We start from the raw sequence: 15,356 nt of genomic DNA on the forward strand, positions 1-15,356 counted from the left end.
TTTAGGCCTATCTCTAAGTAACTTCAGGGAGTTTTGTTATACTAATGCTTAAAGCTCTGCAATTCAAAGTCTAGTCAGGGGATCACAACCTGTAAACCATTACTAGACTGCAAATTGTTATGGATCCATAATAAAAAGGAACTTTTAGTCTGAATATAAATACAACTACATCACTAAGTACAAAGTTCAGCTCAATTGGCATTTTTTGTAGCAGGACTTTCTTGATGTAGGTAGTAGCAGCATTGATTTAAATTTTTTCCAGTTTTATTGAGAAATTATTGACATACATCACTATATAATTTTAACCCTTTGCACTCGCTTGCTTTTTTCTCGATTCCTTTATGCTAACCGTGTCGAGTCACACTTGACATCCGAGTGCAAAAGGTTAAGGAATAGAGCCATGATGATAGGATTTACATATATGTTGTGAAATGATTACAACAGTTGGTCCAGCTAACATCATCTTTTCATGTAGAAACCATAAAAAGTAAAGTAAAAAGAAAAAAGGAAAATATTTTCTTTTTGCGATAAGAACTCCTAGGATTTACTCTCTTATCTGTAAATCATACAGCACTGTTAGTTATAGTCATCATGTTGTACTTATAACTGGAAGTTTGTAACTTTTGACTACCTTCCTCCAGTTTCTCCTCATCCCACCCTCCATTTCTGGTAACCACAAGTCTGATCTCTTTTTCTATGAGTTTTATTTTGTGGTGTGTGGTTTTTTAGATTCACATACAAGTTAGGTCATACAGTATTTGTCTTTGTCTATCTTATTTCACTTAGCATAATACTTTCAGGTCGATCCATCTTGTTGCAAATGGTAGGATTTCATCATCATTTTATGGCTCAATAATATTCCATTGTATATATGTATACCACAACTTCATTATCCATTCATCCATTGATGGACATTTAGGTTGTTTCCATTTTTTGGCTATTGTAAATGCTGCTGCTATGATCATAGGGGTGCAGATATCTTTTCAAGTGTTTTCATTTCCTGGCAGTGGAATTGCTGGATCATATGGTAGTTCTATTTTTAGTTTTTTTGAGGAACCTGCATGCTGTTTTCCATAGTGGCTGTACCAAATTACAATCCCATCAACAGTGTACAAGGGTTCCCTTTTCTTCACATCCACTCCAGCATTTATTATATCTTGTGTTTTTTATAATTGCTATTCTACAGACATGAGGTGATAGCTCATTGCATTCCCCTATTGATTTATGTGCTGGTGCAAGCTCCTTATCTCTTTGTAAACCATAACAAACTGATCTTAGACTGGCACTTTGAGTACAGCTGAATCTAGAGAGTATTTGATGTGGTTCCAAGGAACTCTTCAGAGAATCAAAGAAGAGTAATTGATAACATTCAAGTAATAGAGGCACTAAAAAGTCACAGTGCTGGGTGTATAAACCCTCGTAAGTATACCTTTCTAATCCTACAGCTTTGAAATAAGATTGAGGAAGACATACCAGTCCTTATTCAGAAATCTTGCAGTATTTTAATTTCATTGAAAATTGACAAGCTGAGCATTAGGTGGGTCTTTTACTGAATTAGTAAACACTGGCTTTTCAAGTTATATCCATTAGTTGAAGAATTGGGGAGGGTCTTTTCATAAAAACTGATTAAAGAATATTGTATATTATTTGGTTTATTATGCAATTTTTAAATGTCATTATTTTTAATGTCATTATTTTATCACTTAAAACAAAGCTGACTAAACAATAAAGTAAAAATGTAATACCAGCATATTAATAGTTCTGCCTATTAAACAGATCAAAAGTAAACATTTACTGATTTATTCACTAACATTTTGAGCACTCACTAAATGCTGGCAGCTAGATGGTGCATATAATGAGAGAGACATAAAAATTAGTAAGATAGTATGGACTTAAAAATCCCTGGATTCAAGAAATTTACTTGTAAAAAAAGATGTATAATATAATATACTATTATAGCAATATATTACAGAGTTTTGGACTCACAGAAGATGGAATAACTAACTTTGATTTCATGAATTGGGAAAGGCTATATACAGAATGTTGATATGTGGGCTGGATTTTGAAGGATGAGTTCAACAAGTAGATTTGAAGGAAGGAGCATTAGTGGCAGAGAAAATAGCACGTGTAAGCTATAGATAGAGGTATGATATGGTAAGCATGAGGTGGGTTGAACAGCTTGATGGTGTCAGAAACTATATATATATATATATATATATATATATATATATATATATAGCATATGGGTATGAGCAAAGAAGGGCAAAATAGTGGTCCTGAAACTGATAAAGTAGTTTGACCCAGACTGTGGCACATTTTGTGGGACTTCAGTAAGCCTTCTATAGTTTTTAACCAGGGGAATGGCATGATCAGATTTACACTTTTAAATGATAACTTTGAGAGTTTGGGCAATAGATTGAGTTGAGACACAAGGTTGGAATTTCAGTTTAGGAAGCTCTTACAATGGTCTAGGCAAAAGATGTTAAAAAAATGAAATAAAGCAGTGGCACTGGGAATATTTCTGGATGAAAGAAAGGTAATAAATGATGGAGAAGAATGATAGATTTGAAAGAGATTCGTAAAGGAGGTGAAATCAAAAGAATTTGGTGACTGATGAAATGTTTCTTTTCAAGTTTTTTTCCCCGGATAAACTGGACTGATAATAGAATTATTAACAGAGATAGGAAATAAGAAAAACACTTGGTTTAGTTGGAATGGGAGGAGATACGTTAACTTTAATGTACTTTCTGGCAGACTGACTGGAGATGTCTAATAGGTGTTAGAATTAAATAATTAGAATTTACAGAGGTATAGCTAAAGATACAGATTTAGAATAATAAACTAGTGTTTGAAGTCAGTAGACTTGAGATTGCCCTAGAAAGTTAGAAGAAAAGATTGAGGAATGCAGATAGGAGAAAAAAAGGAAACTGGTTACATTATTTATAGCTAAGAAAACGAGGAGAGAGAGAATTGTAGAATCAAAGCAGCGTTTCAAGAAAAAGAGGTAAGGTAGAGTGAAATCATTTAATTTTATATTTGGGAGGTAATCTGTGTCATTGTTGAGAGCAGTTTTAATACAGAAATGGGAATGGGAATTAGATTATGGTAGGGTTTGGCTATGAAAGGAGTAACAGGGAGGCAGCTGGCTGGGCACAGAAAATTGAGGGAGGGCTTTTTTTCCTCTGTTCTTGATTTAAAGATGAGAGGTGATTTAGCATATTTATTTAGCCAAGAGAAAGGAGCACTACTTGCTTGTGGAAGTTAAAGACATAATAGAGTGAATAGATAATCCGTGGTTCTTTTTTTTTTTCACTTTAATTTCTTTATTGATTAAGGTATCACATATTTGTCCTCATCCCCCCATTCCCATCCCAAACCCCTCCCACGCATGCCCCCACCCCCCTGTTGTCCGTGACCACTGGTTAGGCCTATATGCATGCATACAAGTCCTTTGGTTATCTCTCCCCCTTACTCCCACCCTCCCCTACCTTCCCTCTGAGGTTTGACAGTCTGATCGATGCTTCCCTGTCTCCCGGTCTGTTTTTGTTCATCAGTTTATGTTGTTCATTATTTCCCCTAGATGAGTGAGATCATGTGATACTAGAAATACACTTATAAGAACCGAAAATGAGACAAGCAATAATGGTTATGCTGAGAGGCAAATGAATCAGTCTGTAGTGAGTTTCTTTCTGGGGCAACAGGTCTTTTGAGTCCCAATTTCAATGTCAAACAGTTCCTTATGTGTACATGTCAGCAATGATATTTCAGTTCTGGATGGTGGACAAATGGTGGTAATGTAGGTTCGACCCTCTCTGGTTTGGTCCTGGGCAACCTGCAGCAACGCACTGCTGCTGACTGCTAGTATGGCAAGGCGGCGTCAGCGTCTTCCATCTCTGGACTGTTTCTCTTCTGTCTTCATGGCTGGAGCAGTCCTGTCAATTCCTCTCTGTTGCAGGAATCCACATGGTCTTGGAGTTGTTTTCTGAAAATATACAAACATATTTTCGACCAAAAGTTAATAAAGGAATCTTTTCTATAAATTTGACTTGGGATCCTTTTTCATTTTTTGCCCAAACGTTTTTCCTTTGGCTTGTTTTGACACCATGTGTGTTTTTCATGGTTGTCTTGCTGTTAGCATTACAAATGAAAGGATGAGATAGGATCAAGAACTAAGATGAAGAGGTATATCTTGACAGCTCTGTGAGATGAGTGCAAATGTTTGATCCTGATATAGGTAAGATTTCAATGAATTTGAAGTTGCAAAGAAATAGTTTTGGAGAGTGTATGTTTGAGGAAAAAATGTAAAATTTCCCTATGCAACAAAGTCACTCTAACATTGAAGGTGCAAAAGGAAGCTAGCGTGTTTTAGACAGCATATATTCCCTTTTCTTGTATCCTATTTAGGGACCACTTCTCAAGACACAGTTATTTAGATAATCTTGAACTTTTTCACCAGTCTGACTTCTGATACTTTTTAAGGCTAACCAAGAAATCCAGAGTAAAGAGAGAAAGAGAAGAAATGGCAAAATTATTCCAGCTTCATAAAACTCTGTCTAGATTCTTTCTTACTTAATGCAACCTAATAGAAAGTCAAAAGAATATATATATATATTTTTTCATACTGTTGGAATGGCATATAATGTGATACAGTAAATGGTTACTTTCAAATAATTCTCCAGTATTTCCAACATTTTAAAAATGAATAGTTTCGCCGAAACCAGTTTGGCTCAATGGATAGAGCGTCGGTCTGCGGACTGAAAGGTCCCAGGTTCGATTCCGGTCAAGGGCATGTACCTTGGTTGCGGGCACATCCCCAATAGGGGGTGTGCAGGAGGCAGCTGGTCGATGTTTCTCTCTCATCGATGTTTCTAGCTCTCTGTCCCTCTCCCTTCCTCTCTGTGGAAAATCAATAAATAATATTTAAAAAAATGAATAGTTTCATTTAAAAATGAACATTTTAAAAATGGATGTTTATCTGTTTTTTATGTGTGTGTTTTAGGGTTATGGTTTTCCAGTGAACCGACTTTTTGACCTTTTATTTGAAATAAGAGATCAATACAATGAAACACTGCTTAAGAAATGGGCTACAGTTTTCAGGTTAGTCTGAGCCACGGTGCCTTAATGTGGTGAAAAAGTTTATCAAAAGTTTATTGTGTTTAGCAATAAAAATGCTTATAATAATTTTTATTGTAGTAAAATATACATAAGATTTACCATTTTAACCTTTTAGAAGTGTACAGTTTAGTGGCATAAAGTACATTTACATTGTAACCATCACCACTATCTTTCTCCAGAACTTTCTCATCTTCCCAAACTTAAACTCTATACCAATTAAACAAGAACTCCCATTCCCTTCTTTTAGCCCCTGGCGATCACCATTCTAATTTGTCTCTATGAATTTGACTACTCTCAGTACTTCATAAATGTGATATCATACATATTTAAATACATATTTGTACTTTTTTGTGTCTGGATTATTTCTCTTGGAATAATGTCTTTAAGGTTCATCCATGTTGCAGTGTCTTTCAAAATTTCATTTTTTAAAAGGCTGAATAATATTCTATTGTATGTATATACCACATTTTATTTACAATTGATCCATCTCTGGATATTTCAATTGTTTCCACCTTTTGGCTATTGTGGATAATGAAGCTATGAACATTGGTGTACAAATATCTGTTTGAATCCTGGTTTTCACTCTTTTGGGTATATACCCAGAAATGGAATTGCTGAATTATATATAAATATATGTTTAATATTTTGAGGAATTGCCATATTATTTTTCATAGTAGCTGAAACACTTATAATTAATTTTTAAATGTACTACTTTTAGTTTTAATCTCTATAGTTTGTTTTCCCAGTAAATGATTAGGTAAAAGGCTGTAGGTATTCAAAGGTATTTAGTATTAGGAATTTATGCTTTTAAATTTTGCTTGGGAGAAAAGTGCCATTTTTACAAACAACATAATTAGATGAAAATCTTAAAGCATCTAATAAGGAAAATTATTTTTGCTTTAACCACTTGCCTATAGGGTATAGACAAATTATTTTAATATCTATATAATTTTCTATTGCCATGAAAAAAAGAAATCTCCCTTCTTTTTAAATCCTAAAAACTTCCCTTCCTTCCACCCTTTCTCTCTCTCTCCTTCCTTCCTTTTCTGTCTTCCTTCATTTGGAAAAAAAAGTCAATCATGACATCTTAGATCTATGTCATCTGTAATATGATAGAAGTTATGTGTCAATAATGTTTGATGAAATTAAACTAGAAAATATGTTAAGCAATTTACCCCAGCTTGGCATTTACCCCATCAATTTTTAAAACTAGACGGCAGACCTTATGAATACTATGATAGAAGTCTTTCCTTCTATAATATCTAAGTGAACAAGGTGATGCACTTCTATTAACACTCACTAAAAAACCCTCATTTAAGCTTTTAGTAATAACATTTCTTAGGAGCAATATTGGAACAATGTTGTCCCAAATGGATATGACAGGCTTGATGAATCAGGTATAAGTATCAACAATTTTTTATATTTAGTATTTTAGAAATAGAGGTCATGCAGGAGGCAGCCGATTGATTATTCTCTCTCATCATTGATGTTTTTCTCTCTCTCCCCTTCTCCTTTTCTCTCTCTGAAATCAATATTAAAAATGCTTTGGTAATAGTTGTGAATTAAAAAAAATATTGTCCTTCAGCACTCTAATGATAGTTCAAATCCCTCTTCTTTCTTAACAGGGACATTTTTGAAGAAGATAATTATAGCCCCATCCCTATTACGAATGAAGAAGAATATAAAATAGTCATCAGTAAATTTCCCTTTCAAGATCCAGACCTTGAAAAGGTACAAGCTAGTTTTTAATTCAAGAATTTTCTTGAAAATAAACTTAGGGTATTTATTGCTACATAATATTAATCTGACACTGTAAGTGAGAATGTTTTTGTTTTTTTTTAGGCTTTTTTGTTGTTGTGCTATTTAAAAATTAATTATGTTTTGTTAAAGATTATGTTACTACTATGACTGTTACTGTTTTGGTGAAGTTAAGAAGGGACTTTCCTGGGGATACTAGCAACAGTTGTCCCAAATGTTATGTGGTTTCTCTGGGCAGGTGTTGCTAATGTTGGGTGGATTCCAAATTAGATATACTAAATGTTGAGTAAATTATAGGAATAAGTATATTCCAGGGAAAAAGAGGAGTATTTCTTTGAAATGTCTATCACTGTTGAAGATCTTTTGTGGCTTTTTTTCTAGAAATGTACTTCTACAAAAAATTTATCTTGGTTTAGTAAGAGTGAAGGCAGTAGCCACATGTCGATTTCTTTCCTTAAGTAGGAATATGTATTTTTGAAATCAAATGTGTGAATAAAAGACATGATACAGAAAGGAAATACACCAGCATGTAGAGTATTCTGGGACTACTATACATATTATTGCACATGTGTGTGTACACACATGAACACACATACTTGTACCTATCTAGTATTTCTAGGTAGAATCAGAACCCATGGGAAAAGGGTATCATATTTTCTATAATTGTCACCTTTTTATTCCCTTTATTCTTGTTTTTTTCTCTTTACCATTCTTTATTATTTTTTCAGCTCTTTATAATTTAGTTATTTTCTGTGTTCTTATCCCTTTACAATGAACAGATGTGAATTCTGAGTAAAATGTGCGAATGGTGATTGTAAATTTTATGTCATATTTTTATATATATAAACTAAGCATATTATGTGTAATAGTCAATAAATATAGGACCAAGTAATTAAATGCAAGCCTTTAAATTACAGCTAACACTGCCATTGCATAAGCCTAATAGCTAGATTCTAATGCACACAAAAGACCAGAATAATTATTCTCAGTCGATATTTTTTTTAGATTTTATTTTTATTTTATTATTATTATTTTTAACATTTTTATTGATTTCAGAGAGGAAAGGAGAGGGAGAGAGAGATAGAAACCTCAGTGATGAGAGAGAATCACTGGTCGGCTGCTTCCTGCACCCCACACTGGATATCGAGCCCACAACCTGGGCATGTGCCCTGACCAGAATCAAACCATGACCTCTTGGTTCATAGCTCAACGATCATGCCAGCCAGGCTCAATCGATATTTTTAAAGTCCCAATCAAAGTTGTTTCTTTACAATGTTATCCCTTTACAATGAACAAAATATTCTCCATCTCATGGCTTGGTTTTGTTTAGTTTTGGTTATTGGTAATAAAGTTTATTCAAGCTGTAGTATCTCCATGGTCTGGGTTCATATACCAGCTCTGTCTGTGGCTTATTATGGGCAAGTGACTTACCCTATTTGTGGCTCATCTGTGAAGTGAGGAGGTTAAACTAAATAATCTCTAATATTCCTTCTAATTACACTAAAGTATTCTAAATAGGTTTCTAGTTAAAAGGATGACTGACAGCTTGTTGGGTGTTTCCAAAATATATAGTAGGATTAAATTTGTTAGGAGTTGTATTTATTGGCCCATATATTATCATTAAAAAGAAGTTGAACTGTTAAAGTAAAGGCAATGTGGAAAAATTAAATTTGACAGCTTATAAAGAAATCCCATAAATTATTTAGTATTCTTTCCCTAATTTAAGTATTTTTTAATTAAAACTATTAGGAAAGATGTGAACTCTCTCAAATGACTTGAGTTATTTTCAGTGTAAATTATGAGTGAGAAAAGAGTAAGACTGAACATATGTGCACAAATCAGTCTTTTGATAATTTGATTAGAACCCTTTGGCTAAAATAAGGACATATTTATATTCTGTCTTTAATGTCATTAAAATAAATTCTTAAAGCTGAAATACCTTCCAAATAGATCTCTCTGGCTAATGCATGGAGAATGGATTGGAGAAGGCCTTAGACTGGTGGCAGGGAGGTCAGCTAGGGGTTCATTGCAGGGAATATTGATAAGAAATCGGTGACTTGAGTGAGAGTTATGGCCATGGAATTTAGAGATGTTTAGGGGGTAGAAACAATAGGAGTTGGTGATTGTTTGCATATGAGAGATGATGAAGATAGAGGGGTCAAGTATGATAACCAAGTTTCTGCCTTGGATGGTGGTAACATTGACCAAGATAGGAAACACTAGAGGAGCAGATTTAGAAGGAGTGGACGATAATTACATTTTTGGATCTATGAGTATGTCTCAAATAACATCAAACACAGCTGTTAAATTTTAAGTGTTGCAGCCAAATGTAAGTGTCCAAGTGGTGGTTCGATATATGGATTTGTACTTCAGGAGAAAGATTTGACCTGAATTTATAGGTTTGGGAGATATTGGCACTTGCATGGTGATTGAAGTCATGAGAGTAGACAAGATCATCTAAGGATGTATGTATGGAAAAAGAAGATGTAGGATAGACCCTAAGGCATAGCAATAATTACGGGATGGCTAGAGGAAGAGATATAGAGAAGATAGAGAAATAAGAGGAAGTAGATACCAAGGAAGGAGAGATCATTTAAGAAGCTGGAGGGAGCCAACTGTGTCAGATACTTCAGATAAATCAAGTAACATGAGAGCTGGAAAAGTGGATTGGATTTAACATTCACAAGGTCATTAGTGACCATGGTGAGGGTACTTTCACTGATATAACTAGGTTGCAATGAACATGGAGGCAGAAGTGTAGATTAGACTTCTTGAAAATAGATAAGTGGCTTTTGTTAAAAATCTTGGAGAGGATTTACCTTTTGGAAACTAAGAATTTGCTAATGGATGTTGGCTGATAAAGCAGTTTGGCCCAGAAGCACATTGTAAACCAGTGGCTGCATACCAGTGTTGGATGGAATAATAGCTAGAAAGCTGTTGAAGGTATTCTAGGAGGTAGGGAATGAAATGGATTTCTTCCTGCATTGGTGTGTGAAGGGGTCTGAGAATTGTTGGATGACTCTGAGCTAGGAAGCTGGCCCGTAACTTTCAAGACCAACTTGACTATGTGTACTTTATTATGGATGTAGAGAAGCAGACAGCTGACAGCTAGGCGTCTTCTGCAGGATATTTATCACAACAGAGAGGGATTGATAGAAGTCTGATAATATGATTTGAGAAACAGGTAAATTGCTACATTGTTTTATTCAGAAATATTTTGGTTTTCTTTAAAATCTCAAAAGTAATGTAAAAATATAACAGTAGACTTTAAGATGCAGGTATTTCTGTTAATTCAAATGTGCAGTCAATTTAATTTTTACATTTTGAGGTGATTAAGATGCCTTTTTCTAAAATTTTGAGAACAGCATTAATTTTTTCTTTCTACAGCAGTCTTTCCCAAAGAAATTCCCCATGTCTCAGTCAGTGCCTCATATTTACATTCAAGTTAAAGAATTTATTTATGCCAGCCTTAAATTTTCGGAGTCACTGCACCGGAGGTAAGTTTACTAGTAAGAAATGTATCCTTATCATAGCTACTTATGTGAAACATGAACACTTGATTTCCAGGCCATGACTCTTTAGTGGATTATTATCTCATTGACACATGGGATTAAGTTGTTATAAATCTGATATATCAGTGAAAATTTCTGACATAAAAGGAATGAACATATGATATATTTCTAACGTGAATACTCTCTGGAGGAGAGTGTGGTGATGCTGGCTTTCATAATGTCTCCCTCTCTGAAATCCATTCTTTTGAATTTGTATACTGAATAGCAGGAAATACCCTTCAGTGTTAAATGCTTTTTAATTTTAAGTCAGAAAAAGCCATAGAGGCAGTTCAGATATGAGTTATTTATTTTTCAAGTTGAAACAGTGAGAATGACAGTTTTAAAATTATAATTTGTTGTTCCTGTGTCTCTTATTGAAATTATTATTGTTTTGGATTTAAACAACGTATAAATAAATGGAAAAAAGAAATGTGTAGGACCTGGCCTCGTCACGATACCCGGACTCCAGCTTGCCCAGGGATGGAGTCGGAAGAAGGGACGCCGCTGTGGCGGCTGCAAAGCTTCCAGTTGAGCAGGGCCCGCAGGATTATCAAAGTGTTTGGGATTCCACAGAATGGATGCATATTCTGGAAGATATTACCAAATTTTTCAAAGCTGTAGTGGGCAAAAAATGATCTGATAAAGAGATATCTCAGCAATTGAATCAGTTGAATTCATCTCATCAAGAAGCTATCATGAAATGCTTGAAAAGTAGAAAAGATGATATTAAGCAGACTCTTAAACGAAATAGTTGATATTTCCTCTGCACAGCTACAGGATTTTGATTGGCAGTTAAAACTTGCACTTTCCAATGACAAGATTGCAACATTACAAATGCCACTTTTAAACCTTCATCTAGACGTAAAAGAAAATGGTGAAGTCAAACCATATTCTATCGAAATGAGTCAAGAAGAGCTACAGAACCTAATAAGTTCCTTGGAAGCAGCTAATAAGGTCATCCTGCAGTTCAAATAACTGGAAATGATGAATACCAGCATCATCAGATTCCACTGTTACAACTGATATGACAGTGAATACTGTATGCTCAGAAAACCTGCAATATGCTATTATGCTACGCTGAGAAAGCAGCTGTGTTGAGATGACAAAGATAAAAATTTATCAAGTTCCCTAAAGACCAGGAAATTATATGGTTGACAGGAAATGCATTAAAAAATTAAAGATAAAAAGCTATAGTAGCAGTTTATATTTTCATAATGACTGTTCTGCTTCATTTATTAAATATTTGACAGATCTTTATAGATACCGAGTTTTACTGAAAACTAAAAATAGGCTCTAAAGTAATGTTAACATACAAAGCACAAATAAACTTGAATCTTGCTAAAAAAAAAATGTGTATTCTGCCATGGTAAAAGGGTATCTGGTTTTAGGTCTTACACTGCTTTTTCCTGTAAGTAGGGATTCTTTAAAGGATTTCTTTTCTTTCTTTAAAAAAAAAAAATATATATATATATATATTTATATTATTTATATATATATTTATTTCAGAGAGGAAGGGAGAGGGAGAGAGAGATAGAAACATCAATGATGAGAGAGAACATTGATTGGCTGCCTCCTGCACACCCCCTACTGGGCATCGAGACCAAAACCCAGGCATGTGCCCTTGACCAGAATCAAACTTGGGATCATTTAGCCTGCAGGCCGACACTCTATCCACTGAACAAAACTGGCTAGGGCTTTAAAAAAGGATTTCTTAATTTTTGTTCTTGAATAATATGAGTTGGAGGGGAAAGAAGAAGAAAGGAAGACATGCCTAGTGCATAGCATATGTTGTTCTGTGTGTTTCTTACAAGCCAGTGATTCTCAAAGCGGGATCCCCAAACCCGTAGCATTAGTGTCACATGGGAAAGTGTTAGAAATGCAGCCTCAGACATACTGAATTAGAGACCCTGAGGGTGGGGGCCCTTGGTTGTGCCAAGTTCTCTGGGTGATTCTGATGCACTTGAAAGTTGAAGAACCACTGCCTTAAGCTTCATCACATACCTAGCCACTTATTCCAAAGTCTCTAAAGATGTATTTTAAAGACATTAGTTTTTATTTTCAGTCATAAAACTCACTAGAGATAATATATTCTCTATACAGCACAACATGCAGAATCACACAGTAGAATCTGGCATTTGAAAAATAGTGGACACAAATGAGTCTTAAAAGGAATAACAAGCTATTACAGTGGTAGTGTTCAATAGTGGATTTGAACTGTGAGAGCCACCAGTTGGTTATGCCTATCTTGTTTTTCCTTTAACATTATGAAGTTCTGATCTGAGACAGAGACAGTATAATGCAATGGTTAAGAACATAATCTTCAGAGTTAGACCTTAGTTTAAGTCTTTTTATTATTATTTTTTAAATTAAATTCTTTATTGTGTAAAGTATCACATATGTCCCCTTTTTACCCCATTGACCTCTCCCTGGCTGTTTCCACCCCCCAGCACATGTCCTCACCCCCTACTGTCTGTGTCCATTGGTTATGCTTACATGCATGCATACAAGTCCTTTGGTTGATCTCTCTTAGTTTGAGTCTTGATGCTGATACCCACTAGTTGTAGTAGGACCTTGGGCAAGTGACTTAATCTGTTTAAATTGCAGTTTCCTCATCTGTAAAATGAGGGAAATAATTCAGAGGGTGGTTGTAACAATTAAATAAGGTAATATACTGTATGTGTATAAAGCACTCAGTGTAGTGCCTGGTACATGCTAGAAACATTGGACTTAGGAGAGGATGAGATTCTATAATATTAGATATAAAACTGGTGCTTGGGGTGTTTTATTTTATTTTATTTTAATTTTAAAAAAATATATTTCTTTATTGATTTCAGAGAGGAAGGGAGAGGGAGAGATAGAAACATCAATGATGAGAGAGAATCACTAATCGGTCTCCTGCACGCCCCCTAGAGGGGATCGAGCTGCAACCCGGGCATACGCCCTTAGCTGGAATTGAACCCGGGACCCCTCAGTCAACAGGCCGATGCTCTATCCACTGAGCCAAACCGGCTAGGGCGAGTGTTTTATTTTATAAGCATGGGGGAACTGTTGAAGACTTTTTAACTAAGGAATGACATTATTAGCATTCTATTGTAGAAAGTTTACTCTGGCCTCAATGTGGATGATAGATTGGAGGGGATTAAAACAATAGTCAATCACATTGAAAAAGTGAAGGCAGTGGTTCAAGAAAAGAATCCTGAAATAATTAGGATCAGTGATGATGAAGAGGAAGGAACATATTCAAGAAGTTTTAAGAGCTTGAAATTAGAGTACTTGGGAAGAATTAGATGAGGAAATTAACCCTTTGCACTCGGATGTCGAGTGTGACTCGACACGGTTAGCATTAGAATAAAGGAATCGAGAAAAAAGCAAGCGAGTGCAAAGGGTTATTAAGGGGTAGAGAACAACTAGACTTACACATGGGTAGGCTTGAATTTGTTTATATATTCTCAAATAGATTCTGGTTATAGTTAGTCATCTTTGAAAACAGTGATTCATGCATTCATCTGTTACCAACTCCTAACATTCTAAATGGCAAATGTTGTGTACTAATGCTATAACAGAAAAGATTGTCAATTTTTTCCTTCTGTCTTTGATGAAAATATTAATCACTTTTGTTAATTCACTATTCAGTTGTCTAGTTAACTCTATAACAATGCTATTCATTCAACAAAGCTTAGAGATGCTTTGTGTTTGTTTTTTTATTTGTCATTAAAGGGTCATGGAAAAATCACTTTCTGTGATTAAAGCTTTCTTACTATGTTTAAACATATTTTGGAGTTAGATTTTTAGAACTAGAAGATACTTCAGAGCTTTTATAGTACAAATGTACTATATACGTACTATATATGAATAAAAGCAGGCCAGAGAATGAAGTGACTTAATGAATAGACATACAATGAATAGTTGTAGAGGAAACATCTGGAACTAATATGATCTTTAAGAAATTTTCTGTTTTCATAAAAGGTTAAACTGTAAAATATTTTAGGAGTTTTACTACATATTAAGATTTCATTATTGTGAAGTATTCTTTAAAAATTAGGAGGAGTACAATTTATAGGCTCAAAGGACAAGGGGTTGAGGGGAAAAATGGTCAATTAGGATAAAAACCTCATAGGGGAAATACTGGTATTGTCAGGTAAATTTTGCTGGCACAAATAGTACAATAGATACTGATAGGTTTTCTTTCTCTGCTTTTACTTATGGAAGAAAAAGCATGCACTGACTTAGCATTCAAGGAAGTTCAGGGAAATTAAAGGAAAGACATTATCTATCATGATAGATGAACTATTTCTCCCTTTCATTTACAAATATTTTATCTGAGAAGAATGTTATACAGGATTTCTTTAAGTATAATTTGAGTGTGAGGGAATGGGCAGCCGCCTCTTTTTTATCAGGGTGAGTACATTGCTTGTTTAGGGACACTATTGACATATTAGAATTTTCTGAGAGTCTGATGCCAAATCACCGTGAAGCTCTTCTGGTGGCACATTCACTTTGATTTTAGATATAAAGAATTAGAGGAAAATACTCAGATCTGCCAGAATTTGGGTTGGCAGAAATTGAAAAGAGTGCTTGCATTAGAATGGAGAACATTATAGTAGTAGTGAGAAGTACCTATGCTTTATCAAATCTTGCTCTATTTGCATTTTAAAAATAAACATAAACTAGTGTAAATATTTGTGCTTTATAGATTTGTAAGAGTAATATTTTAATAAAATAAAAAGTAAAGTAGTGCTAAAATGTTAGCATATGTTTAAGGCAGTGGTTCTCAAATGGGGTAACTGCTCCCTAGGAGGCATCTAGCAATGTGTAGAGGCATTTTGGGTTGTCCCAACTAGGGGGAAGGATGCTGTTAGTGAGTAAAGGCCAGGGATGCTGCTAAATATTCTGCAATGCACATGACAGCCCACAACAAGTAATGATCTGGCC

At 34.7% G+C, this 15,356-nt stretch overlaps 1 protein-coding gene and 1 pseudogene across 5 annotated transcripts in view; both read left to right on the forward strand.

The window, feature by feature from the left end:
* EXOC6 (exocyst complex component 6) overlaps positions 1-15,356 on the forward strand; it is a 159,559-nt gene that overhangs the window by 77,419 nt on the left and 66,784 nt on the right. For all 5 annotated transcript variants that reach the window (XM_054728794.1, XM_054728795.1, XM_008156906.3 and 2 more), the window contains 3 exons: positions 5,000-5,097; positions 6,741-6,846; positions 10,261-10,370. In XM_054728794.1, coding sequence (XP_054584769.1) covers positions 5,000-5,097; positions 6,741-6,846; positions 10,261-10,370 — 314 coding nt within the window. The remainder of the gene's footprint in view (positions 1-4,999; positions 5,098-6,740; positions 6,847-10,260; positions 10,371-15,356) is intronic.
* LOC114228172 (COMM domain-containing protein 8-like) lies at positions 10,905-11,757 on the forward strand (annotated as a pseudogene).

The sequence above is a fragment of the Eptesicus fuscus genome, chromosome 17 (genome assembly GCF_027574615.1).
Source record: "Eptesicus fuscus isolate TK198812 chromosome 17, DD_ASM_mEF_20220401, whole genome shotgun sequence".
Taxonomy (NCBI): domain Eukaryota; kingdom Metazoa; phylum Chordata; class Mammalia; order Chiroptera; family Vespertilionidae; genus Eptesicus; species Eptesicus fuscus.